The 26,621-nt window shown below is 58.6% G+C and overlaps 4 protein-coding genes across 8 annotated transcripts; 1 reads left to right on the top strand and 3 right to left on the bottom strand.

The window, feature by feature from the left end:
- Nucleotides 1–356: 356 nt before the first annotated feature.
- On the top strand, nucleotides 357–4,015 carry STUB1 (STIP1 homology and U-box containing protein 1). The gene is made up of 7 exons (XM_048962054.1): nucleotides 357–623; nucleotides 1,195–1,393; nucleotides 1,475–1,640; nucleotides 1,866–1,956; nucleotides 2,517–2,573; nucleotides 2,781–2,897; nucleotides 3,052–4,015. Exons 1-7 carry the CDS (start codon nucleotides 432–434, stop codon nucleotides 3,175–3,177), a joined length of 948 nt encoding a protein of 315 aa, XP_048818011.1. The 5' UTR covers nucleotides 357–431; the 3' UTR covers nucleotides 3,178–4,015.
- A 407-nt stretch (nucleotides 4,016–4,422) lies between these two features.
- JMJD8 (jumonji domain containing 8) lies at nucleotides 4,423–6,222 on the bottom strand. 2 transcript variants are annotated; one of them, XM_048962059.1, is made up of 9 exons: nucleotides 6,032–6,222; nucleotides 5,879–5,962; nucleotides 5,700–5,748; nucleotides 5,526–5,622; nucleotides 5,382–5,450; nucleotides 5,169–5,288; nucleotides 5,033–5,100; nucleotides 4,819–4,953; nucleotides 4,423–4,710 (listed from the first exon to the last, which is right to left on the bottom strand). In XM_048962059.1, the coding sequence occupies exons 1-9, from the start codon at nucleotides 6,112–6,114 to the stop codon at nucleotides 4,630–4,632; spliced, it is 786 nt and encodes a 261-aa protein (XP_048818016.1). In that variant the 5' UTR covers nucleotides 6,115–6,222; the 3' UTR covers nucleotides 4,423–4,629. The 2 variants fall into 2 exon arrangements, with proteins under 2 accessions (XP_048818016.1, XP_048818015.1); XM_048962058.1 differs by having other exon boundaries at nucleotides 5,879–5,958; nucleotides 6,032–6,187.
- Nucleotides 6,223–6,443: 221 nt separating this feature from the next.
- Nucleotides 6,444–13,005, bottom strand: WDR24 (WD repeat domain 24). Of its 4 annotated transcripts, none has more exons than XM_048962022.1 (10): nucleotides 12,902–13,005; nucleotides 10,778–11,450; nucleotides 10,332–10,509; nucleotides 9,247–9,922; nucleotides 8,881–8,996; nucleotides 7,841–7,962; nucleotides 7,527–7,631; nucleotides 7,100–7,437; nucleotides 6,705–6,889; nucleotides 6,444–6,621 (listed from the first exon to the last, which is right to left on the bottom strand). In XM_048962022.1, the coding sequence occupies exons 2-10, from the start codon at nucleotides 11,256–11,258 to the stop codon at nucleotides 6,453–6,455; spliced, it is 2,370 nt and encodes a 789-aa protein (XP_048817979.1). In that variant the 5' UTR covers nucleotides 11,259–11,450; nucleotides 12,902–13,005; the 3' UTR covers nucleotides 6,444–6,452. The 4 variants fall into 4 exon arrangements, with proteins under 4 accessions (XP_048817979.1, XP_048817978.1, XP_048817976.1 ...); XM_048962021.1 differs by lacking the exon at nucleotides 12,902–13,005 and adding an exon at nucleotides 11,908–12,022; XM_048962019.1 differs by lacking the exon at nucleotides 12,902–13,005 and adding an exon at nucleotides 11,868–11,994.
- Nucleotides 13,006–13,159: 154 nt separating this feature from the next.
- Nucleotides 13,160–26,394, bottom strand: FBXL16 (F-box and leucine rich repeat protein 16). The gene is made up of 6 exons (XM_048962043.1): nucleotides 25,945–26,394; nucleotides 16,700–17,419; nucleotides 15,356–15,864; nucleotides 15,187–15,271; nucleotides 14,491–14,554; nucleotides 13,160–14,278 (listed from the first exon to the last, which is right to left on the bottom strand). The coding sequence occupies exons 2-6, from the start codon at nucleotides 17,402–17,404 to the stop codon at nucleotides 14,130–14,132; spliced, it is 1,512 nt and encodes a 503-aa protein (XP_048818000.1). The 5' UTR covers nucleotides 17,405–17,419; nucleotides 25,945–26,394; the 3' UTR covers nucleotides 13,160–14,129.
- Between the last annotated feature and the right edge of the window lie 227 nt (nucleotides 26,395–26,621).

Here is a 26,621-nt window from a genome sequence, read left to right as displayed (position 1 = left end):
TTGCACACGGCCCCTCCCTGGGGGGTGCTTTGTGGGTGAGGGTTATTAATTTGGGGTTAATTAAGGATTGCCCGCTGAGTTAATTAGGGCAGCGCTCATGCGAGAAAGAGGGAACCCGGGGATGGGTTACTGGGGCGGAAAACGGGGGCGAGAGGGGGGCAGCGCGCCGGCGGGGACCCAGACCAAGCCCCGCCCCTTTCCCCGCCCACAACGCGCAGACCACGCCCACTAAGAGGAACAACGCCCTTCGCAGGCCACGCCCGCAAACAATCAACGCCCTCTGCACTAACCACGCCCACAAAAAGTCCACCAAGGCCACGCCCCCCTGTTGACGCCACGCCCCGGAAGTGGAGGGGCGGGGCGGCGCTGTCGCAGTGCGCGGCCGGAGGCAGTGGAGCCGCCGGCCCCGAAAGGCCGGGTCGGGCCGGGCCATGAAGGGGAAGGAGGAACGGGAGCGGGAGGGCGGCGGCGGCGGTGCGGCCGGGCCGGGGGCCGCGGGGCCGGGAGCGGGGGGAGGCAGCCCCGAGAAGAGCCACAGCGCGCAGGAGCACAAGGAGCAGGGCAACCGGCTCTTCGGCGGCCGCAAGTACCCCGAGGCCGCTGCCGCCTATGGCCGCGCCATCGTGAGTGTCTCCCGGGTCCGATCCTCCCCGCCTCCTCCCACCACCCGGTCCTCCCTTGTCCCGACGTCCCGGTGCCCCCCTGTCCCGGGCCCTGTCCTCCCCAACGATGCCCACCTATCCAGGGCCCTGTCCCCCCCGCCCCGGTGCCCCCCTGCCCAAGACCCTGTCATCGTTCCCCTTCCCCCCGGTGTCCCTCTGTCCGGGGCCCTGTTGTTATCTGATGTTCCCTTGCCCAAGGCCCTGTCCCCTCACCCACTGGCATCCCCCTGCTCAAGGCTCTATCTGTCTGTCCCTCCCGGTGTCCCCTCCTGGAGGTCCCTGTTCTCAGGGCCGTGTAGTTATCCCTGTTGTCTCCTGCCCACAGCCCTGTCCCCACCGGTGGCTGTAAGGCTGTGGGGCCAGGTTACCCCTCACACCTCCCTATGGAGCTGCAGCTCCTAACTTATCCCCTCCCTGCTGAGCTGGCATTCCAAGGTTGGGTGACAGCACCCTGTTGTCTCACGCCCGTCGCTTTGTCCTGCTCCCCATGGCATCCCCGTGGGCAGGGAGGTGACGCGTGGTTGCCCCGCAGAACCGGAACCCTTTGGTGGCCGTGTATTACACCAACCGGGCGCTGTGCTACCTGAAGATGCAGCAGCACGACAAGGCGCTGGCTGACTGCAAGCGAGCCCTGGAGCTGGATGGGCAGTCAGTCAAGGCTCACTTCTTCCTGGGGCAGTGCCAGATGGAGATGGAGAACTACGACGAGGCCATCGCCAACCTGCAGAGAGGTGAGCGGCGGCCAGGAGAGGGCCGTCCCCATGGTGTGGCAGGACTCACATCTGCTTTGTTCCCCCCCTCTTCCACTGCAGCCTATAACCTCGCCAAGGAGCAGCGGCTGAATTTTGGGGATGACATCCCCAGCGCGCTGCGCATCGCCAAGAAGAAGCGCTGGAACAGCATTGAGGAGAAGAGGATCAACCAAGAGAACGAGCTGCACTCTTACCTGACCAGGCTAATCATGGCCGAGAAGGAAAGGTAATGGCAGCTCTTGTTCCACTTGACTTCCTGAGCCCCAAGGTGGGGGTGATGTGTGTGAGACAGGAGGTGGGAGAAGGAGCGAGCTGCTGGGAGGATCTCAGAGTGCCGCGAGGCTCTGAGTGCAGCACCCCTGTGCCTGCAGTGTGCAGAACCCTGGGGCTGGGACAGCAGCAGTCTTGTTGCTGCTGCTGCTCCATGCTTTCACCAATGCCTCTGTCACAGGGAGCTGGCTGAGTGCCGGAAAGCTCAGCAAGAAGAAAACGTGGATGAGAGCCGGGGCCGTGTTCAGCTGGCCGGCATTGAGGCCAAACACGTGAGTGGCTGTGTGTGGGTACAGCAGGCAGGAGGGAAGCAGGGCTCCCCAAAGCCTCCCTGGTGCTGCTCCCTCCTCTCTTTGGCTCCACACGAGCTCCTGTCACAGGATTTTCATCCCCCTTGTGCGTTCTCCTGTCCCCTGTGCTGTCACCCTCCTGTCCCAGCCAGGCAGCGGTGCTGCTGCTCGTGCCCTGCCAGCTGCATGCCCGTGATTCCTCGACAGCTGTGCAATGGGAGCAGCTCGTGGCTGCCTGTAGGTCTGCGTGGTGTCCTGGAGCAGGGGACTAATCCTGGGATAAAAATAGCCCTGCAAAGTACGGTTATTTTTAAGCTGGATCATTTTTGCCACGCAGTTCGGCCTGGAGGGGTGGGAACCAGGGGCTGTGAAACAAAGAATCTGGCTCTGAACCTGTGGCCGGATCCCTGCCCACGCTGTGGGATTGGTCCCTTCTGTGGGCAATAAGTGCTCAGAGCAGCCACAAAGGTGTGGGCTTGCTCCCTGCCTGCAGCTTGTTGACACGAAGCTGTGCCCTCACTCAATAAAGGTTCCTTTTCCAGGACAAGTACCTGGCAGACATGGATGAACTCTTCTCTCAGGTGGATGAGAAGAGGAAGGTGAGTGTACCCCTGCACATGCTCCCTGCTCTCCCCAGCCAGCACTGCTTGCTGTGACCCTCTTTAGTCCTTGCTGCCAATGTGGACTTAAAAATCTTCCTCTATCTGAGCTGATGCGCTGCACGTCTGCATCCTCACCACCACCCCTCAGCCCTTTGTTGTTTTTGCTGCTGCAAACCTAACCCAGCTCTGCTTCACTCGAGCCAGAAGCGCGACATCCCTGACTACCTATGCGGGAAGATCAGTTTCGAGCTGATGAGAGAGCCCTGCATCACACCCAGCGGGATCACGTACGACAGAAAGGACATAGAGGAACACCTCCAGGTACTGCAGAGATGTGGGCTCTCCTGCGCCGCTGCCTCCTCCCCTGGCAGCAACCGGGAGTTTTGGGCTCAGATGCTGTGCCCCACCCCCCCCTGTGCTGCTGGCCTGGGGCCAGGCACGCAGTGTAACCGGTTCCTGGCCACCTCCCTTGCAGCGCGTGGGTCATTTTGATCCCGTGACGCGGAGTCCCCTGACCCAGGACCAGCTCATCCCCAACCTCGCCATGAAGGAGGTGATCGACGCCTTCATCTCGGAGAACGGCTGGGTGGAAGATTACTGATGGCCGAGGGGTGATGCTGCTGCTCCCCTTCCCCCCCACCCCCCGTGGGCTCTCCCCAGCTGCAGGCTGCTCGTGCTGGGCTGGCACCATGCCTTACTCCCTGTCTGTCTGTCCCCCTCTGCTCTGGGTGCCCAGAGACCCGTCGGCAGTGCTGAGTGAGGGTCCATCGCCTTCTCCCCTTCCTGCAGAACCGTAGCAGCTGGGTGGGATCGTGGTGCTGGGGGAGCCCTGGCTGCTGCGGTGGGAGGGGACCAGGAAGGGCCCAACAGTGTTATCATAGTTCTGAGGGAAGAGACAGGACCCCTCCATGCTGACAATCTCCAATGGTCACGCCCCGTGGAGCTGCCTGGGGCGAGTGCTGGTGCTCCCTGCACTGCTCTGGCCGCATCCCCTCCCTATGTACATAGGTTTTCTTCCCATTCCATCACCTGTGGGGACAGAGTCATGTCTCACTGGTTCCTGTAAATAGCCATGTGCTGGGGTGGGAGATGTTTTCTCTGCCTGTCTCCTGCCTTGCTCTGGGGCTTCTGGGAAACTACTGTCCCTGGCTGGAAGGGGTGGCTGCCTGTGTATACCCTCCCCTGCCAGCCCTGGGGCTGGGGTTCCTGGGACCAGATTCATTTTCCTTCTAATGAAATCCCTTTTGAGAAGAAAAAAACAACAGAACAGAAAACCACCAACCCTGCATTGGACTGAGGCTGCAGTGTGGGATGGCATCGGCGTTGCTGGGTGGTCGGCCTGCAGCCTGCCTGGCTTTTGAGTGCTTTCTGGACAGTTTGCCAATGTCATTAAAACAAAACGAAACAAAAAACATTCAGCAATAAATGTGAAAAGAGCTCGAGTGCTTCAGGAAACTCTCTGCAGTGGGCTGGGGATAGCAGTGCACTACCCAGTTGGAGGGGCAGCTGTCCCAGGCATGTCCTGGGGGCTTGTGCTGATGCATTTGAGCTTTTTTGTGCCTGGGTAAACCTGAACCAGTCCTTTGGCATGCCAGAGATGAGACTGGAAAGTGTGTGAGTGGGGTGCAGAGATGCATAGCAGCCCACTGACTTGTGGCTGGGACTGTTCGCTCCCATCCTCCTTTTGCTGCCTTGGGATCAGTGCTGGCATCAAGGCCACCCCTGCATCCAGCAAAAGCTGCTCCAGTATACAGCAAAGGGCAGCAGCAGCCCCCACCCCTGACCCACCCTCCTGGGGTGGGCTGAGGTTCATCCCAGCTGTAGGCAACAGGGATGGTGCAACACCTGCAGCACTACATCAGTGTGTCAAGTTTAATCCAAGTGGGTATGAGAAATCCAGTTAAAAACCACAGTTCTGGTGCTTGGTCCGAAAACCAGGGTTTGAGGGGTGGCCTGTTGGCACTGCCTTGGTCCCAAGCCCACAGGATGCTCTGGGATGATACAGGGATGCTGGTGGCAGTCCTCAGGCACAGTGGGATGTGGGCACCTGGCTCTACCCCAGGAAGGTGGAGATGAAGACGCTGGTGTCCAGGTTGAGCGTGGCATGCCACCAGCGGTCGGGGAAATACAGCACCTGCAGGAAAGCACAGCAAGAATGCCTTTTGGGACTGGGAAGGCAGCCCTGTGCCCTCCTGTGCTTCACAGCAGGGTGAAGAGGGCACGGAGCCGCTGCACGACTCACCTCCCCGGGCCGGATGGTGCACTCCAGTGGGCGTTCTTCTGGTGGCAGCGTGGGGTAGGTGTGCTGGAGCCAGGCCAGCGTGGTCTCATTGGGGTGGAAGTGGGGTGTTTTATCAGGTGGGTAGAGGAACCAGCGCTGGAAGGAAGGCGGCAAGGAGGCTCAGCCCTCAGTGATCCCTCAACGCACCCCAATTTTCCCTATGGGAAGTGCTCACCTTCCTGCCAAAGATAACCTCGGCGTAACCGGGGCCGTGCCAGTGGAAGGGAACGCCAGAGCCTGAGCCTAAGGGGTGAAACGTGTGCTGTGCCAACCCTGAGCTGCCCACACCCCACACCCAGCCCGGCACCCACCTGCAATCCCAAAGCTGTAGGCTCCGCTGGTGCCCGGGATGCGGAAAGGTGGGGGCACGTAGTGCTGGAAAAGGGATCCCCACTCGGTGAAGTTGTTGTCCCCGAAGAAATAGAGGGTGTCTGTGGGAAATGCGGGGGGGAGGGCACGGAGCCGTGAGGAGCAGTGAGGGACGGGTGTTGGAGGTGGGTGCGTGTAGGGGCTGTGCTACCCACCACTGCCCAGTGCTTCTGGGTCCTGCGGCTTCAGGAGCTGCTCCACGTACTCCTGGAAGGGGACATCCACTGCAGGCACAGGGACAGCTCAGGGAGCTGCGGGGATAGCGGGATGGAGACAGACAGCCCCCTCTGTGCCCTCACCTTTGCGGTAGGAGTACGTGTTGGCCGTGCTGAGCCGCACCAGGCGCTCCCCGAAGGCAGCAAGCAGCTTCTGGCGGGTGCAGAGGGCCCGAAAAGCCTGCAGGCCAAATCGTCACCAACCCCGCAGCCGCTGCTGACCTCGCTGCCACCCAACCCAGCGTTCCCAGCACTCACCGAGTTGTCGGTGACCCCGCGGAGGATGACGGGCCGGGAGAAGGCGAACCTGGCAGAGAGCAGCGCGACCGGGCGGGGTCCCCAGCGGGCACCGAGAGCTGAGACCCCCCCGAGGGCAGCGGGGCTGCCCCTCTCACCCCGCTATATCTCCCCCCCTCCCACGCCGGAGCCGCCCGTACCGCTGCAGGAAGAGAGCGGGGCTCATGGAGCCGTCGGTTCTCAACACTGTGCACCGCTGCTCCTCCGGCACATCGCCCGTCTGCCTGTAACGGGAGCGCGCTCAGTGCCAGCCCCGGTAGCAGCAGCAGCAGCTGCTTACCGGCCGCCCTTACCAGCCGCCTGCATCGCCTGCGAGCCGGGCCCGGGCCCAGGCCAAGGGCAGCAGTATCGCCAACACCCGCCACGCTGCCGCCATGGCAGTGGCCCCGGGACTGCAGCTCCCGGCATGCGCCGCGCCGCACCACGCTACAGCGTCCGGCGAGGGACATGCCTTAAAGGGGCCACGCCTTAAAGGGGCCACGCCTTAAAGGGGCCACAGCTGCGCCCGTGGGAGGTGGCCCCCGCAGGGCGTAAAGCAACAAGAAGCCGCGCTCAGCTTTGGGTTTAATTCAGTACAAAATGGCTGCCTCCAGAAATAAATACAAAGAGAGGGGTGGGAGGGCTGAAGGCTGCATTGCTGCAGCAGAAGCCTCCCAGCACCGTTTCCTGCTCCCCAGCACCCACAGTCCTTCTGCCCCCGCGCTGCTGTTGGGCTCAGGTGTACTCGCAGAGGTGGCCGCAGCCCGCCGGGCAGTGTGAGCTGGTCTCCAGCCACTTCATGATGTGCTGCAGATGGCCGCCGTGGCTGCAGCCCTGGCACCAGACAAAGAGCCCCTTCACCACGTGGTGGCACACGGCGCACATGCTGGCACACTGCCGACACCTGTGCCAGAGAGAAGGGGTGAGTAAAGAGCCTGATGCCGTGGCCCCCCATCCTCCCAGTCCCCCTCGCTCCTGAGCCCTCACCTGTCACAGATCCACCCCCTGTTGCTCATGGGCCGCTTGCAGTTGCTGCAGTTGATGTGGAGGGTGGTGGATGCTTGGTTGAGGCAGTTGATGGCACGGCAAGTGCTCAGCTTGATCACCTCGTTGGAGATGTTCCAGAGCTGGAAGCGCTGCAGCAGGTCGATGTAGGAGGTGTACCAGTGCTCCTGGGGATGAATGCACACGGCTCAGTGCCAGCTCCCCAACACCATCCCAACCCCAGCACCAAGAGGCAGAGTCCCAGCTTGTTCCCACATCGGCAAGCTGTTGCAGCAGTGCTGGAAAGAGCCTTCCAGGAAAGGACTCAGATTAAAAACAGTGAGGAAAAGGCAGAGGGCACCCACTCCAGGGGCTGCAGAGGGGCTTCCTTTGGGTACCTGGGTCTGCTCATCGATCTCCTTGCGGATTCGGTCTCCCAGCACAATGAGCACAGACACAGCTGTCTGCACATCCCCCTGCTCGGCGTAGAAGAGCAGTGTGTCACGCACAATGGGGTTGAAGAAGTCAGAGGGCAGGCGGTTCTCATAGAGCGAGTGGGAGATGGAGATGAGGGAGAAGGACTCCACGGGTGTCAGGGACACCGTCTCGGCCTCGTTGCCGCTGACATGGGGGGAGTCAGCCTTGTCCTGCAAGTGGTCCAGGGCTGATGGGTTGTCCACAATTTCGTGACGCAGGGGGAAGGCTTCCTGGGGAAGGCTGTACTCCTGCTCTTCTGCTGCAAGGAAAGCCGTGGGGTATGAGGACAGAAGGACAGGTGAAGATCCAGCTGGATGGACAGAGGACAGAGGAGCAGCTCTCACTCACCGTGTGGGTTCTCGTGGTCCATCATATACAGGTCATCTTCATCCGCCTCCACGTCTCCCAGCAGGTAGTCTGCAGGGACATCACTGCCCTCTGTCTCCTCGTTGTCTGTGGAGAGAGAAATCAGCACATTCCCCTTGGCCACGGGGGGATTCACACCCCAAGGATGTGCCCAAGAATCAGCAAACCCCCGTTACAGGATACATGGATACATTCATCCCTTTATCCCATAGCAGAGCCACCTGTGGCTGGGACTTGTGCCACCAGTGATGACCTGAGGAACAGTCTCAGGACTGTGCCCACCCCATAAACCTTACCCTCATTGTTGATCAGGGTGGAGGAGGAATCCATGAGGATATTTTCCGTGCGGCTTTCTCCTTTGCTGCGATCCAGCCTCGACTCGCTGCCCAGCCCAGAGGGGATGTCCTTCAGGTTAAAGCTGCGAGAGAGGCCACTTGCTTCATTTAAAAGTCACAGCATACAGACTGGCTTTATGTCTCCAGCTGGCATTTCAAAAAGGCACGGTAATTTTGCTGAGGGCAAAGTCAGCTGTCCCCACATACCCTAAAAACCTCAGTCCACCACAATTGTTAGCACAGCCCTTTCTCCCTGTCTGACATCTCCATGCACTCATCACAGAGGCGTCTCCTTAAGCAACTTCAGAGCTGAGCAAACACTTGACTCCATTTCTCGATGCTTACATTCAGCTTAGAAGTGGGTAAATAAGAGCTGCCTCTCTGCATGATGCTCTATTTGTTACGCATCGCTGCTCACGGGCTCCACCAGGACAGAAAAGGAACTGAAAGGAGCTGACGCAGAGCCACGCTTTCCAGTCTGGATCTGCGGTTTTGAGGTGATGGCAGTGACTTGTCTGGCTGCAGAACTTGGCTGGTGGCAGGGCAATGTTTGAAGCTATTGGAGTCTTTGCTGCTTATCCTGGGAGCCCAGCCCTTTCAGGTCTAAGAACTAATTAGGAGCCCTCACTCCTCACTTTCATATGTCATTTGGAAGAGGAAAAACAAGTTTTCCTGCTGCATCAGTACACAATGAGGTTCCAAACCCCATGAACTACAAACAGAGAGGAGCTGTGCTCTCCCTTCAGAAGAGGAAGACCTCTCTGACTGCAGCAAGAAGGGGAGGGGGGCATTCCGCATCCCCAAACCCCAACACAGCCAGCTTCATATCCTGTTTCAGACAAAGGAAACAACAGCAGAAGCCCACAAGGCTCAAGGCCAGGCTGGCCCTCTCTTCTCATACCTATATGGGAAACAGCTGCACTCAGATGATACCATCCTACATAGCAGCATGGGACTGAGGCTGGGATTCTGCTCTGCTGCTTGTGGAACTGCTCCGTTACCTGTTCATGAGTGGGAGAGTGTTGCTGCCCTTCCCCATGCTGTGATTGAGGTTGGTGGATGACACGGTGCCAAGGCTGGAGTAGATGATCCGGAGCATCGTCCACGTTTGAGCCACCTGTGTGTGAGAGCTGCAGTCAGACTTCACCTCTTAAAAAGCAGCCCGACTCCCATCATCTGTCAATCTACCAAGCTAAGAAGGCCCACGGGGACGTCGTTTCTGGGCACAGAAAGAAATTTGTGCTTGCTGTAGGCAACAGCACTACAGATCTGTTCTAGGGCTGAGTGACACCTTCCGAGGACAGCTGCAGGGCAGAGAAGGGACAGAGAGACCAAACAGCAGAGCCAGTACCTCCACCCATGCTCACCTGGTTGCGGTCCAAGCCCTTGGCCACCTTGGCATTGTGGTCACAGAGCTCAGCCAGGGGCCTGCCGGCCAGTGCGTACTGCTTGGCAGTGTGCACAAACCAGTCCATGCTGCCACTTTCCACGTCCGTCTCGAAGACGCTGAGGGCACTGGAGGAGGAGATGTACTCAAACTGCTCTGTGGGGTCCAGCTTGCGCTTGAAGAAGATGGGGTGGCGGCGGTCCCCGATGTAGGGCTTGCGGTTGGAGTCGGAGGAGATGAGACTTTCCTTGGCTGCGAAGGCCAGGTCTCCATAAAGGCTGTAGCACAGCCCCTCGGGGTTGGCCCGGTCGATGGGCTGGCTGGCATCCTTGAAGATGTGCTGGTAAAGGGTGCTGTCCTTGGAGCCGGACAGGAGGAAGTAGGGGTCGTGGAGGTGACGCCACACGATGCCCGTGGTGACATCCTTGTGCTCCTCAAACATGGCAGAGGGGATGAAGGGCCGCCGCACGTCCCACACGTAGATGTTGTGGTCCACCATCATGGAGCAGGTGGCAATGTGGTGCTTGCACTCTGGCCGCCACTTCACCCGGGCTACGGAGGCAATGGTCTGCACGCAGTAGATTTCCTTGGCCCGCGTGGTGTTCATGTCCCAAACCTTCACCATCTTATCCCGGCCGCCTGTTGCCAGCCAGCCCCTGTGAGAAAGATGAAGGAAGATGATGACACACTGGACAGTGGGACGGGTGGTGCCCACAACACAGATGTATCCATGAGACTTGTCCACACCACAGGGGGCAGCTGGGCTGCAATCGCATCCTCCCACACACTGACCTAACTCCTCTCCTCTCAAACGACGAGGTCAGACAGCACCTCTCCCTCCTGTCTCAGAGTAACGCCCTGCACTTTTGAAACCAAGCTCAACTGACAGGCTCCCAGCTCCCCCTACTCCTTTCTCCATCCTCAAGAAAACCTGTTTCCATCTTCCAACACCAACGCAAGATGCTGGGGTCAGAGAGCCTGCTTTGCTCTGGAAGGCTCCAAGCCATTTATATGGCTCTCTGCTGCTAAGCTTGAGCAGCTGGCAGGGCCTGACTCCGTACCCACCGGTCCTCGGGGTGCCAGTCACAGCAGAAGACAGGGCCGTTGTGGGCTGTGAACATCCTCTCATAGCGGTCGGGCCGGCGGATGTCCCACAGCTGCACGTTGCCATTCTCAAAGGTGGCAGCAAAGGTGAAGTAGTCGCGGATGCTGAACTGCACATCACGCACACTCTCTGACTGGCCTGAGCGGGGAGAGAAGTTTTGGTGCAGTGAGACACAGCTCCAGCAGTGCTAACAACTAAGAACTGAAAAACCTTGGCAATACTGCTGTGGGAAGAGACATGGAGTCCCCCAGCCCTGAGAAGAGGGAAGGAGGGCCTGGTGCAGTCCCAATGAGCCTTACTAAGCCCACGCTGAGCGGCCAAAGCCTCTCGGCTCCCTCCCTGCTGACTCCAACCCTCCTCATGGTTCTGGGCAGGCAGAGGAACAAGCAAGAGATTGGGCTCATACCAGAGAAGGTGCTGACAGAGTCCTTCTTGCGCAGGTCAAAGCACTTCATGTAGCCGTCCTGGGAGCCGCTGAGCAGCATATACACCTCGGTGGGGTGGAAGCAGACTTTGTTGACGGTGCGTTTGTGCTCGGTGAACAGCTGGTCCTGCTTATTGCGGGATGGCTTGCCCAGGTTCCAGGTGACCACCACGCCATTGGTGGCGGCTGTGGCCAGCAGGTTCTCATCCATCTGGTGCCACACCACGTCGGCGCAGCTGAAGTTCAGCGAGGGCTTGCGGCCCACACGGAGGTTCAGCTTCTCCACAAACTGCTCCTCTTCGATGGAGTAGATCTTGAAGATGTTACGGCCGGCCACCACCACCTGGGCTGCGTCGCGGCACACGCTGATGGCGTTGGCAGGGGCGTCCAGGTGACAAAACATGGTGCGCCCTGTCAGGGTGTTGCCCCCCAGGGCCGTGCTCACCCTGGCCATCTTCTCCATGGCCGTCCTCGGCGCAGGGTCACCTCTCTGGGAGCGGGCTCGGAGACTGGCAGCCCCGCAGGCTGCATCCAAGCCCCAGCGGCCGCCCCGTGTCCCCTCAGCCAGCGCTGGTCAGGGGTGGGCACGGCTCCGGGGTGTTCTGGGTTTGCATCAACTGTGTGGGAAGCAGAGAGGCCAAAGCTCACTTGGTACCTGTGAGGAGAGAGACAGAGCTCACGCCAGGCTCAGTGGCCGCTCCTTGGGGTGCTCCCCAGGGCTCCCTGCTACCTGTGTGTGTAGGAACAGCTCCCTGTGGGGCCAGGGGCTGCTGCAGGACACAGGGACTGCCTGCAGACCTCCCCCCCTGCCCCTCTCCCTCCAGCCAGCTCCCCTGAGCCCCTCAGAACCCGCATGACCTCATATCATGTCCTGCTGTGGCTCACGGCCCCCTCAGAGCCCCTTCACAGCACCCACAGGCCCCTAACCAGGCCGACAGCCCCCTCTGAGTCCCTCAGGGCCCCACCAGGGCCTGCAGCCACCCCACAGCCTCCTCCGAACCCCCTCAGAGCCTTCTCCCGACCCACAGCTCCCTCAGGACGCTCTCGGAGCCCGCTGTCACCCTCTACGCACCACGGGTTCACCCCTCGGATCCTCCCATCGCCCCCCGTACCGCAGCCCCGCCGGCAGCACGAGACCCGCAGGCCCCGCCGGCCCTGCCGGCCCTAAGCCCCGCCCCTTCCGGCGCTACGGAAAGGGGGCAACATCCTGTCGAGTCACGCCCCCTAGCCAGGCCACGCCCCTTAACCAAGCGACACCCCTTAGTCAGGACGCGCCCTCCATCAGGCCACGCCCCTCTAACCAAGCCACGCCCCTTATCTATGCCACGCCCACACAAAGGCATCGGAGTGCGTTTGGTGTGGTGGGGAATGGGGGCACGGTGGGGGGGGCAGGGGTGCACTGGGGGATATGGGAGCTATGGTGGGATGTGAGGGTGTGCCGGGGGTTATAGGGAGATGTGGGTGTTATGGGGGGGGTCTGGAGGCTTGGGGGGATATAGTGGTGCATATGGGATATGTGGGGCACTGGATATGGATGGCTCTGGGATGTTCTTGGGGGTGCAGTGGGGGATATGAGAGGGTACAGTGGGATATGGGGGTACATTGGAGGATATGGAGCCTATAGGGGGCTGGATTCGAAAGTGGGGATGTGAGCCAGGGATGTGGGAAGTGTGGAGAGAGCTAGGGGTGTGCTGGGATATATGGGGAGACACGGGCAGGGGAATGTGGGGGGGTCACGAGGGTGCACAGGGGACATGGGGTTATGGGAAGGTATGGCAGATGGGCTGGGGGAAATGGGGAGGCACTGGGGTTATGGGGGGTTATGGGGGCACACTGCAGCTTAGGCATACGTGGGGGGTATAATGGTACACTGAGAGGTTTGGGGAGATGAAGGATATAGGGCTGCACTGGAGATAGGGAGGAATCGGAGTGTGAGAGTGCACTGGGGAGTGTGGGGGTGCACCGTGCCATAGTGGTATGTGGGAGTGGATGAACAGGAGGAGGATGGGGTACACTGAGGGGATGCACTGCAGGGAGTGCTGATGAGGGACCAGCTCTGCTGGCTTCCCCAGCCCAGGGCACCCTCAGACCCCACTCCTATCTCACCTGTGGCTTTGCTCCCCACTTCCATCTTCCTTTGGGGGCTGCCCCTGCTCGCCCCGGTCCTGTGAGAAGAAGTCCCCACACACGTCCCCACCTGTCCCCTTTGGGTGCCCAGCACCCACTTCCCATAGTGACGTGCTCTCAGCTTTAGGGGTGCCACCCTGACCTGGAGCACTCCAGCCTGCGTTCAGGGCCAGAACCTCAGGCTGTTTTGGGACCAGAAATGGGCGTTTTGGACAAAAGGAGCCAGCGGAGGCGGCGGGTGGTGCAGCAGTTCCTTCCCGGCCGTTACAAAGGCAAAACAACCCGAAAGCGTGTCCGTGTTCGTGCCCGTGTCCGTGCCCATACCCCGTGCCGGCTCAGCCCCCAGCTCCCAACACGTGGGGCACCCCGAGGTGCTGGCTGGGCCCTGCAGTTGGGGCGGTTTGATGGCACCCGGGCGATGGCTTTAGGTCTGGAAGAAGCGGCGTTGCATCTCGAGGTGACGTCCCCCTGCCTTCGCTCGGTGACCCCGCTGTCCCCGTGCCACCTGCGAGCCGCAGCGGGGCACAGGGCCGGACCCCCAGCCCCATGGGGACAGTGGGACCCATCCCAGACAGATGAATTACCTCTGGACATAGGGTGGCCACAGCAGCGGTGGCCCCACATCCCTCCATGTTCCCCAGGCAGTAAAGGGATGACAGCCCCTAGCATCAAGGGGATGTTGCCCCACTGTCCCCAGTGGAAATGGGGCACAGTGATGTTTGAGGGGGGGAGGGAGACCACGGCCCAACTAGGAGAGCTGTGCGGAGGGGCTGGGTGGCAGCAGGGTGGCGGGTGCCACTTGTCACTGTCCCCCCTGCTGTGCCACGAGACTGAAGCAAGCGAGCATGCGAGGGTGGAGGAAAGCATCCTATGGATGGGCGAGGGGGGACGCACAGCACGGGGGGGGTTGGCTTGTTTCTCCCATCCGGGGGTGCCCATGGCTCTGTGCAGGGGGTCCCAGGCTCCCATCCGTGCAGCACCCATGGGTGCCAAAAAGCAGGGATCTCCTCTTGCCGTGCCTGGGCCCCTCGGTGGCAAGTGTGGGGGGGGGGGTGCTGGCATCCAGGTCGTCGAGGCGGGGGCTTTACATGTGGGTCAGTTGAATGGGCAGCGTCTTTTGCACCCCCCCTAATCCTGCTGACGGGAAGAAATGGGTTGGGTGCCGTTGCAGCTGGGTTTAGGGGGGCTGGTCCCCATCACGTGGACGCTACTCGATGACCATGCAGCAGGGCAGGTGCTGGGAGAAGTACTTGAAGAGCTCTGGAGTGGCTCCGGGGCAGTTGGTGAGCTCCAGCTCCTCCAGCTCCTGCAGCTGTACCAGCCCTGAGAGGCCCGTGGTGGTCAACAAGGGGCAGCCTGCAGGTGGACAATGTCATTGTCACCATGGTGTTCCCATCCTTGTCCCCATCCCCTTCCCTGTACCCCCATGTGGGAGCCGCAGGACTTGAGGTTCCCTGGGCTGCGGGAACCCTGCCATCATGGGGGCCCTCATTTCCATTCCCAGGGACCGTCCTTGTCCCCATTCCCAGACACCCCCAGCCCCACGTCACCTCATGCACAGGTCTCACCAGCAAGAGACAGGAGGCGTAGGCTGCCCATGCCCAGGAGGTGCTTCAGGCCAAAGTCCTGCACCTGTAAAAGAAACAGGAGTGGGACCAGGATGAAGACAGGCAGAGGTGCCAAAAATGGGGTACAGCACCCATGGATCCCATGGCTGAGTGGAGCAGAGTGGTGGGACTGAGTGATGGAGTAGGGTGGTGGAGCAATATGTTGGGTTAGAGTAACGGAATGGGGGAATGCAATAGGGTGATGGGCTGGTCCCCATCAGGTGGGTGCTACTCGATGACCTTGCAGCTGGGCAGGTGATTGATGGGACATGATTTAGCAGAGGGTTGTTAGTTAGGGAATATGGTTAGGTCATGGTTGGACTTGATGATCTTCAAGGTCTTTTCCAACCTGAGTGATTCTATGATTCTATGTGGAGGTGGAACATGGTGGTGGGACATGATGGTGGGACACGACGGTGGGGCAGAGTGATGGAATGGGGGATGGAACAGAATGATGGAGCTGAGCCCTGCTGAGCCTACAGATGTCTTGCATCTCTCCCCATACTTTCAGCCCCACATCACCTGTCTTCCCAGGGCTCTGCTGCAAACCCATGGCAGCATCCTGATTTCCCCTCCCATTCCAGCCCGATGCCACCAGCAGTGTGGACACAATCATGGGCTCCCAGTGTGGGCAGCACAGCCCTAGTTCTCCCCTACCTGGCAGCACCAGCGCAGGTAAAGGCTCCTCAGGGATGACATGGTGGACAGGTAGCTGAGACCAGTGTCAGTGATCCGCACACACCTGTGGAGACATGGGACAAGCAGATGAATTGTCCCCAGCCCACGGCCACCCTGCTGCACCATCACCCTTGGCACCCTCCCGTACCTGTCGAGCACCAGCTCCTCCAGCTTGTGCAGGTCACAGGCGATGTACTCCAGGGCCATGTCAGTGATGCGAGGGCACCAGGACAGGTCAAGGCTGCGTAGCTTGCGCAGGTTCTCAGCCACCAGCTCCACGCCATCATCTGTCACCTTGGAGCAGCCCGAGAGGCTGAGGACACTCAGGTTGGGCAAGCTGTGCACCATGTTGACCACGCCGTGGTTGGTGATCTCCCAGCAGGAATTGAGGCGCAGGGTATGCGTGGTGTAACCCTGCTTGGCGGTGAAGTAGGCGAGAGCCGTGTCCGTCACATGGTAAGCTTGCAGGTTGAGCTCGGCAAGGTTGGGCAGGAGCTGTGAGATGGCTGCGATGGCATCATCAGCCACGTTGATGCAGTCGCTGACGCTCAGCGCTGTGATGCGGGCGTTGAGGCTCGACCACAGCCCGGCTTCTGTGAAGTCGTTGCAGCCTGACAGCTCCAGCCGCACCACACCCTGCATCTGCTCCAGCATCACCTGGCCAGGGGCAGCACAGAATCAGAGAACCATAGAATCACAGAATCCTAGAATCACTGAACATCCCGAATTGGAAGGGACCCACAAAGGTCACCGAGTCCAACTGCTGACTCCACACATGGCCACCCAAACCCTATGTTTGAGAGCACTATCCTAACACTTCTTGAACTCTGGCAGCTCCCCACTGCCTTGGGGAGCACGTTGCATGCCCAGCACCCTCTGGTGAAGAACATTTTCCTAAGTCCCACCATGACCCTCCCCTGATTCAGCTCCAAGCCATTCCCTCATCGCTCATCATGCGTTATATCCCATTGCTCTTTGCTTCTTCCCACTGCCCAGCCACAGCTTCACACAGCTGCTCCTTCCTGGAAGGGATAGGTAAAGGCTGTAGGTGTTCCCATGGGTGATGGGGATGAACATCCTTCCCCAAAAGCTTGGGAGAGCAGCCTTGCTCCCTCCTGGATCCCAGGTCACAGGCAGAGGGACAAGTAGGGTGCTGGTGTTGTCTGCCTGCTGATGACTGGGCCATGCCCTTGCTGGGGAAGGAGAAAGCTCTCGCTCATGCAGACTGCAGCATGCTTGTTTCCAGGTGCTGTAGTGCTTGTGGATTGACACATCTGGACACGCTGTGCCAAAGCCTGGCAGCATTGCCACGTGGCAGGGAATCAAGTATTGTCCCCCAAACCTTGCCTTCACCTTGGGTGCAAACAGACTCTGGAGACAGCATTAGGGGCACTCATGGGGACATCTCTTGAGAGCAACCCATGGTGCCACCTTTCCGGCATCTAACCCAACCCCAGTCCCTGGCCACCTCACTGGTGCTGAGACCACCTACCTCCAGCCCTGCATCCGTGATGGTTGACCTTTTAAGGCTCATAGACTTGACCCCCTTCTTGGACAAGGGGTAGTTGTCAATGAACTCACAAATGTCCAGGTCGGAGACGCCCACGAGGCAGAAACCGTCAAAACCCCGCACAGCAAAGCCCTGCAGGCTGACAAACTCTTTCTCGCCACCAGGCAGGACATTGTAGAGCTCTTTGGTGTGGAGGACAGGTGTCAGACCCACCCAAAATTTGGGTTGGTAGAGCACTCGCCGCCACGCCTTGCACACCTGTGCCAACACGCACTTCTCACAAGCCGAAAAGTACCAGAAGAGGCGGTTGAGGATCTTCTCATCCACCACCAGCTGCCTCTCTGAGGGTGAACCGGGCAGCCGTTCTGGAGAGGGATGCTCAGAGCCTGGAATGGCCTCGCTCGAGTTCAGTGCCACCAAGGAGGTGCCGGGAGGGGACGAGACGCCAGCCAGAGCGGCCAGGGACAGCGGTGAGGCCAGGCTGGGGATGGGCAGGTCGCTGCGGGGAGCTAAGGCTGGGCTGAGGATGGCAGGCACGGAGGAAGGCTGGCACAGGCGGTTTTTCACGGCAGGGGTGCCTTTGGTGATGCTGGCAGAGCCGAGGCCGTTGGGCTGTGTGGGGATCTTCACCAGTCCATTGCGAGGCAAACATGGGGGCTTGGTGTCGCCGTTTCTCGGGTTCGACATCTTCCACGGGTCTCTCTGCAACATAGGGGTAGTAAGCAGATGTCAGCCAGCACTGGGCTCACTGGGATGCACGGCTTGGGTGACAGAGACCACACGTGCCATGCTGTCCAGTGAGTCCGTGCCGATCGGGTGCCATAGCTTGCAGAGGCACCACATCAAAGCAAGCCAATAAATATTTCAGATGCAGCCAGACAGGCTTTCAAACAGCCCTGCCACACCCCACCATGCATTATTAATTACATTTCCCTCTATAAATACAGAGGTGAATAATTGATGGGGGCTTGCCCCCCCCCCCACCAGCCAGTGACTGGCACAGAGCCCTACCAGTGTCATACCCATTCTGCCAACACCCTGTGCCCCAGCACACAGTGCTCACCCGAACCAAGCCCTGCAAAGGACTAGGTTCCCATCTCCTTTGGAGCCCAGCTTGAGATGGAGCCGTAGGAGCCTGGGCTTCCAAAACATCCAGGGGCATAGGAGGAGCTAGAGCCTGCAGAAATGGAGCCCATGGGGATGAGACAGAGCTGTCACTCCCAGGTCCTGAGGGATGGGGACTGCTCAGTGACAGCCATGCCTGAGTGGCACATTAGTTTGTGCTTGCTAATGGGACCTGAGAACACAGTCACCAGCTCCCCCTTGGAAGCAGAATAAAAGCTGAGAATGAAGTGAGAAAATACTTTGGATGGCTGAGACCTGGAGGAGGGGAGCCTGGCAGAAAGGAAACAAGATGTGGCTGTGGCTATGTCCCTACTTTCTGCCCCCAGGAAAGTGACTGAGGGCACCAAGAGAGTAGCACGCTGGCTGGTGAGCCACATGTGTTGCTGGTGGCCCAGGTACACGGGCTTTGGGGCTGTTCCACCCTGGAGACAGTGCTGGCCTAAGCCAGACTCTATGCTGTACTCCAGCAGCCCCTACAACACCAGGACACAGCTGGAGATCTCCCTGCTGCCCCCAGCCCATTACTCCAACCCTCCCATCATCCCCATGCCCTGCTGTGTGGGGGAGCAGCCCCCTGAATTGAGAGACCTAGGACTCGCCACCAGCTTTCTCCCAGACTTTACCCCACTCTTTAAGAGCTAGTTTTCTGCCCATTCACCCTGCAGATGGGAAGCAGCCAGTGGTGAAACCTCTCACCTCTCCACAGCAGCCCAGCACAGTGGCATTGGCACCACCAGAGCCCATCCTCCGGGAATGGATCTGGCCCTGAGCAGACAGCCTGGCGCCACTTCCCACTTGGATGCAGCTTCTGCTGCCTTCACTTACACTGCCCTACAGAGGGTTCGGGCCTCAGATGCTTGACTAAATTTGCTTGAAAGCAGGGGAAGAGGAGGGGGAAAAGGAAGAAACTTAAAACCGGCAGCTCTGAGGTTGGCAGCAATTAGGGAAGCAAACAGAACGTGCACCAGGGTGTCTAACACAGCGCTACAACACAAATCAAAACAGATAATTACTGCACAGCACAGAAAGGCTGTCACTCCGGCACAGAGCCCACAGAGAGCAATTCACCATGCTGGCTGCCTTTGGGGAGAGGTCAGGTGGTGGGAGTGGGGCAGCCCATGGTCTCCAGACATCAGAAGGTAAACCAGGGGTGGGGGGCTTCCACAGGGGACAGCCATGGGAGGAGACAGATGCTGACGATGATCAGACTGTAATTCAGCCAGAGGGAGGTGTTGGCAGCATTTACAACCAGCTGAGAGTGAGGCTCATCCTCAAGGCAGGGCTTGGTGGTTTTCACAGTTCTGCCTTGGGAAGATGAGATAGCTCCCCCTGCCCCAGGCACTGAAGCTACTTGTCCGTCTCACAGGTATTCCAAGCCACGAATGAGCTGGGAAGTCACTTCAAGTAGAAATACAACAGGGATGGAGGCCTTCTGGACAAAGGCAGGTTTCAGGCATGGATAGCAGGAAGCTGGGCAGGCAGGGTTGTGGCTGTGTCCATCTAGGCTTACTGTACATGGCTGCATCTCTCTGGAGAATGGACAACCAGGGATTCTGTCAGCCTGAAAGCATCAGGACCTTGCCTGGGTAAGAGAGCATCTTGGAGATGGTGGCAGGGAGAACAGGCTGGGGATGCTTGTTGGCTTAATAATCACTTCTCCATTGCCTCTGGAGTCGCCCCTCACTGCTACTGAAAAGCCCCCAGCAGCAGCCCTACAGGCTCCTCAGGCCCAGAGGGGAGGCCACATTGCTCCACTGTACAGAGTGCAAGTACAAAGTACAAGTACAGAGTGCAAGTCCATCCTTCAGAGCTTCTGTGCACTGAGACACACGGAGCACACCATGCCCTTCCCGAGGTCCTTCCGCTAATGCACTTGGACAGCCTTGGGAAAGTCAGTACAGAGTCCTGCACTCTCAATCCCCACTTTTGACACCTTTGTCCCTTCTGATGTACCCACAGTTCTGCAGATATCTGCACATATTTGCTTTTTACTTTTACTCCAAAGCAGAGAAAGAGCAGAGATTTGGCCCTCCAGCCTCTCTCAGAAGAAGTACTAAGTGCTTGGTATAGCCATTCTTACTTTGGGACTTCACAAGAAGGACTCAGCTTCAGAGACCCTCGTGTAAGCCCCCTCTGCTCTCACAGGCCTCAGGGAGGGAGGTGTCTGCCAGCTGTACCAAATCTCAATCCACAGAGGAAGGAAACCTGACAAAAGCAAAGGGCAAGGTCTTTTAGTCTCACAAATTCATTCCAGGGTGCGCATTTCACAGGAAATGTTATTGCAGAGAAATCACTCCATTCATGAGGGCTTTCTCATCCACAATGAGTGATGATGCAGTTGTGGGGGGTGGAATTGACGCAGGAAGAGAGAAGAAAGAAGGGGGTCTAAGAGTGTGTCACTACAAACATTACGCAGATGATGAAGCTGGGAAGGATAAGACAAAAGTACCCAGGAAGAGAACACTTGTCCAAACCATTGGCGAATTTACTGTCTCCACGTGTTAGTGATGAGGGATGAGAACCTCAAGAAACAGCTGGGGTGGACAGTCATCTGCTAGTGCCACTCTTGTGTACATACGGGCTCACTTAGAGAGCCCAGGCTGTGGCAGAGATACACACTAGGTCAGACTGCAGTCCAGCTGCATCCAGATTTTATGGCCACTGTGAGCTCTGGGCCATCGGGGCAGCTCAGGGCACACCGGAGACTCAGGGCTGGCAGGGCTCGGTGGTCCGTGGAGATCGACGGGGTCGAGGTCCGAGTCCCGTTCAGCACTGCGGACAGAGGTCCTGGCAGCGGCCAGCACCGCGCACAGCCACACAGCTCGCCTCCCCGTTCAGCACCACGGATAGCGACACCGACCTCCCCGTTCAGCACCGCGGACAGCGACACCGACCTCCCCGTTCAGCACCGCGGACAGCGACACCGGCCCCTGTTCAGTACCGCGGACAGCGGCCTGCCCCGCGGGCCTCGGGGCAGCAGCGTCCTGCAGAAACACCCCTCAAAACGGCCCGACAGACCCCTATTGCCTTTGCTATCCCTCGTTATCCCCCCTGCTGCCCCCCCCCGCTATCTCCCCTTTGCTATCCCCCCCTGCTTCCTCACCACTCCCTGTGAAGCCCCTCCTGCTGCCCCACCAGGCCCCTGTGAAGGGCTCCTGCTGCCCTGCTAGCCTCCCTGCAGCCCTTTTATTGCACTGACAGAATCCAAGGCTGATGCAAAATTATTTTTGTAGAGCTACTGCTTCGGTGACAGAGAGTTGCTCGGCAGCAAGCAGCCATCGCTCACGGCTTCCTGCACACACACACACAAACAGATATGCTTGGACACGCACACACACACACACATCAGAGCCCTAGGGGCTGGTGGATGCACCTTGCATGAGCCTTGGTACTGAGACACACATATACATGCACATATACACACACAAACAGAGATAAGCGCATGCACACACACACTCACGCAGGGTTGCATCAGCTGAATTCATTAGCCCATCTATTTTTACTAATGCAGCAAATCAAGTTGCTCTACAGGCAGAGAAAACACACCCGAGACACAGTGCTGTGGCAGAACACACAGCAAAAGCTTTTGTCCAGTGGTATCAAGGGTAACAGCTGCCCAAAACCACCAAATGTGCACAACAAGCTGAACCAACAGCAATGCCATGCTGGCTCTTGCTTTGGTGGCAGAAGAACCTGTAGACCAAAGCACATGGTAATAATAAAGATATCCTTCTATAAAGATTGCCTTTCCCAGCAGTGTTCAGCAGTGTGCAAGTTGTCTCTTTGACTGCATCAGTTCAGCCCACTGTCCGTGCAGTGTGTATTCAGGCATATGTATGGCTGTCCTCTCAGTGTGCTTGGATCACCTTGGCAATGTAGAGGAGGCACTGAATCCCCCAAAGAGCCCCTTGCTCCCCTAGAGATGGAGGGGCAGCTAGTGTGTTTAGGTGCAGAGAGGCTGCCTGTACATGCACATGTGTGTGTGCACATGTGGATCAGAGCTCTGGAGCTCAGGACTCACACGTCAGCTGGGAGAGAGGCTCAGAGCACAGCTCCAAGCTCAGCACTGTGTGTTGCAGGACGAACGCTGCAGCATGAACCAGGAATTCATGGTGAGGAAAAGACCATGTTCTGCTCTCTGTTGCTTGGCCCAGAGACCTGCTTGTACGATGGGAGCTGGGAAACTCCTTCCTAGGATTATCCTGAGAGGTCCTTGAGAAACTAGAGAGATTAGCGCAGCTCTCCTGTTCCTCTCCCAATGATGCCAATGAGCTCATCCCACCTTGCAGTAGATAAAAAGGTTCAGGGGGCCCTAGGAAAACACTCAAAGGCCAAAGTTCTCTGCAGCAGGCAGTAGGGTCCCCTCTGGCTGCTACACACTTTTCCCACGTTCTTCCCAGGGTTTATCACTTCGGCGTGATCCCAGCCCGCGTGGGAGGTGATGCTAGCCCCACTCTATGCCAGCCCATCCTAAGCCTCCAGGAGGGCAAGGAGCAGCACTGGTTCTGGCCATAGCTGTTCCACACAATGATTTTCCCCAGGAGTGGGGATTTGTCTGGTTAATTTGGAGACCTGAGCATGGCCTGGAGTATGTAACTTTGTGGCGCGCTGCTGCTGAGGCCAAATCTCCCAAATACATTAGGCATTGACATCCTTCCTATCCCAGGCAGCTCCATGTTCCACAAGGAGCCTCAGACTCCACATCCAGTGATGGTTGTCAACAAACCTCTATGCACATGTGCACAGATGTGGACAGAGTCAGGTGGCAGCTGTGGCTGACCTGGGCTCACCTCCTCCAGCCTCCTTCAGGAATACTAGGCCTCATTGCTGAAGGGAGGATGCTCAAGCTTCCATGTGCCTCAGCTAAGTTTCTCCCTGCTCCCCGTTAACCAAGGTGTTGTGTTGGGAGAGCAGCTCCTGTTGCGTAACAGCCAGAGTGTGCTCATTTGATGGAGCTGGGCATGCTGTAGCTCTGCTCCTTGCCCCTTTTTGTCCCAGGAACAGAGTGCCCAGACATAAAGGAAAGGCCCTGAGTGCTGATTAAGGGTCTCATAGAGGAGAGATGAGCCAACCTGTGGCTGTTCCTGGGACATCAGTGCGCTTCCTTGGTACTGCTGGGACAAGTGCCTCTTCCAGGGCCTTCAGACCTCTTCATCATTCTGGACGTGGCAATGACCACACAAACAGTAAAGCCTTTTTGCCAGGCCAGTGTGACATCCTGAAGCTCTCTGCACCACAGATCTGAGGCCCTGAGAAGGTCTTGGCCACAGGTGCCCATGATGGAAGGGACCAGCACCAATCCAGCACCAATATCAGCCTCTCCCCAGGCTAACAGCCCAGCCTGAGCCCTGCCACAGACACAGGACTGCGGGACCTGAGAGAACATAGAGCGTGACTGAATAGTGCTGAGGGAACTAGTGGGACATCAGGGCAGGGAGGCAGTGCTGAGCCACAGGACTTCTGCTGCAGGGTGCTGGAGTTGCTCAGTGCTGACATAAACTCAGAAAGTTGTTAGATTCTGGCCTCTGACCACGGTCACAGCCCTGTTGCAAGGAGGGGAGGCAGCGCAGCCCCGGTGCTCCATGTCCTCTCACCCACCTGCCTCAATTTCCCCACCAACCATCAGTGTTGATGCTGTGTGATGGGGCCAGGAGGCAGCCCCACAACCACCAGCTTGTCCAGGAGCTGGACAAAGCTCCAGCAGAGAGAAACCCCAGGAAGATTTTTCTGCTTTCCTGCCCTTTCCCTGAATGCTCTCCCATCCCCAGAGCACCTGAAGAATGTGTGCAGTCCCATGATGGGTGGGCAGGGACTTGGAATGGATAAGAAGCTGCCAAAGGATCTGTGCTTGCCTGCGCATTCCATTCTGCTGCCTGCACAGCATGAGCACAGCTACTAGCCCCAAAAGCAATGGGTTCCCAAGAGCCCTGGCCTCCCTTCTGTCATGCCATGTTCCCATGGGGTGTGCAACATGGAGGCGGCTCCTCTGGAGGGAACAGAGGACCCTATTATCCCATTTGCCTTCCCACATGCCATCCCCAGCCCCAGCTTGAACAAGGACCCCAGCACCCCCAGAAATGGGATTTGGGGAGCCAGGAGGTTCCCAGTACTGGGAAAGCTCAGCCACCACATCCTCACTGCAACAGAGAGGAAAACAGGCCTGGAGGATGGAGCAGGGATCGATGTGGGGGAAGCCAGCTCGGGGAAAAATAGATATCTATCTCATTAAAAATGGATGCTGAAGCGAGTCCTCCCCACTCCAAAGCCACCTCCCTCCCTCTTCCTGGTAGCTGGAGTGAAATCAGCACTGAGCTTCCAGAGGAGGGGGAAATGCCAGCACTGTGCATCTCTTGCTCCGCACTCACAGAGTGCCCCAAAGCCTCCTGCCCTTGGCCCAGAACACCTGTCAGAGCTCCCCTACCATGGAAGCATTCCAGTCTGCCATTGGGACACCATCACATCCTGCCAGTGGGGCACAGTGGAACCAAATGAATCCTGATAGTAATCTCAGACCCCCCCACATCACTGAGGCCATGGGGGCTCTGGTTACAGCTCACCAACCTTGTGCCTCAGTTCCCCCACCATCTGGCTCAGCCTGGCCCAGCACAAGCAGCCTCGCTCCCTCTGTGGGGCTTCCATAGCCACTGTGGGGTGCCCCACGCAGAGCTGGGATCCTGCTGTAGGGATCACCCCTGTGTGCCTCATCCCTAGGGTCTAACCCTGCCTCTCTGTGTCCCATTGGCCTCCAGGAGTGACGGTGATGGCAATGTGTTGTTCCCAGACCCCATGGCTTGTAGCAGCCCAGAACAGAGGAAAATCCCACCGTGTTGCTGGGGTGTTGTTGAGGCATTGGGATGCCAGGTTGCTGAGGTGTCAGAGTGTTGGGGAGTCAAGGTGACAGAGTGAAGAGGTTCTGGAGAGCAGGATGCCCAAGTGGGGGGTGACAAGGTGCTGGGGTTTCAGGGTGATAGGGTACCAGGATGCTGGTGTACCATTATGTCAGGCTATTGGGGTGCTGAGATGCCAAGATGTTGGGATGCCACACTGCTTGGATACCAGAGTGTGAAAGGGGGATGGAGTGTAGGGATTTTAGTGGACCAGCCTGTTAGGATCCCACTGTGCTGGGGTGCCAGTGCGTTGGGATGACAGGATGACAGAGTGACAGTGTTATGAGGTTTTAAGGTGCCAGGAGTCTCGTACTGTTGGTGTGTTTGTATGGTAGGGTGTTGGGATGATGGCATGCTGCAGGATCAGGGCACTGGAGTCCCATGGTTTAATGGTGCTCGGATGTAGGGGTGCCAGGATGATGAGGCACAAGGGTGCCGGGGCACCAGGGTAATGGGGTGCTGGGATTTTAGATTTCCAAGTTGCTGGGATCCCACAGTGTTGAAGTGCCATGGTCCTGGGTGGTTGGGATATCAGGGTGATGGGATGCTGGAATGATGGGGTGCTGGGAATTTAAGGTATCAGGGTAGCAGGATAATGGAGTCCAAGGGTGCTAGAGTGCTAGGATGCAGGGGTCCAAGGCTAATAGGCTTTAGGGTGCCAGGGGATACAGCTCCAGAGGTGCCATTCTCTTTTACCCTACAGAACCATGGAGGGTGAGCAGCCTGAGGGGGTGCTTCAGGAACTTGGGGGGCGGGGGGAGGGGGATCAGAAAGCAGGCAACAAGGCAACAACCCCCCACCCTACCTCTCTCTCCATGCTGACAACCGCACTCATCCCAAAGCCTCCCTACAGGACAGCCGGTGCCAGCCCACTCCCTGCCTTCTGGGCCCCCGTTTGGGGGGGGATGGAGGGGGGAAGGGAGGCGAGTGGAACGGAGAGGGGCCCCTCCGTTACCTTCTCCCTCTCCTTCCCCCCGGCCGGGAGCACGGGGCTCACTCCGCCGCCGTTATATAACGGTGCAGCGGGATGCTGCACCGGGGGCTGCGGCCCCAGCCCCCTCCCCGCCCGCCGGGGCCGTACGGCGATGTGCGGGCTTTGTGTCGCAATGGTTTCCCGAGAGCAAATCACCATCACCATCATCATCATCAACAATAATAAGAATAAAAGAGAAAAACAAAACAACCCCCGCAAACAATAAACAAGCGATCCCTTACCTCCAGCTCTCCCAGCTCATGCCATGCCGTGCGCGGACAGCCGCTCCTTTCCTGCGCGAGGAAACCTCGAGGAGGAGGAGAAGGAAGAGAGAAGAGGAGGAAGATGGGTGCTCGCTGCCGCTCGGCCTCAAGCCGACAAAAAAAAACCACACACACACAAAAAAAGCCAACAACAAAAAAAAAACAACAGCGGTGGGGAGGGGAGAGGGCCGGATCCGGCTCGGTGCAGGGCAGCCGCGAGAGGCTCGCACACGCACACGCGCGCACACGCGCGCACACGCAGCCTCCCGCGTCCGTACAGCCGCCCGTTAAAGAGACACCGCCGCCGAGAGCGACAACGCAGCGCCGAGGTCCCCGCACCGGTCCCGGTCCCCGCGGCACCGAACGGCAGCGACCAGGTGAAGGGGGAAGGAGCCGGGGAGCTGAGAGCCCCCGTACAGCGGGGAGGGACGGGAGGGTGGGAGGCACCGGAGGGAGGGGTGGGGGTGGGAGGAGGGAGGGAGGGATGCGGGGATGGATGGAGGGGTGGAGGAAGAGACGGATGGATGGATAGATGGAGGGATGGATGGGTATGGATTTAGGGATGGAGGGGTCGATGGATGGTGGAGGGATGGAGGGATGAAAGGGTGGAGGGATGAAGGGAGGAAAGGGCGGAGGGATGGATGGAGAGAGGAATA

Source organism: Lagopus muta, chromosome 15 (genome assembly GCF_023343835.1).
Source record: "Lagopus muta isolate bLagMut1 chromosome 15, bLagMut1 primary, whole genome shotgun sequence".
Classification (NCBI taxonomy): Eukaryota; Metazoa; Chordata; class Aves; order Galliformes; family Phasianidae; genus Lagopus; species Lagopus muta.
This window is presented reverse-complemented; position numbering and strand designations above follow the sequence as displayed.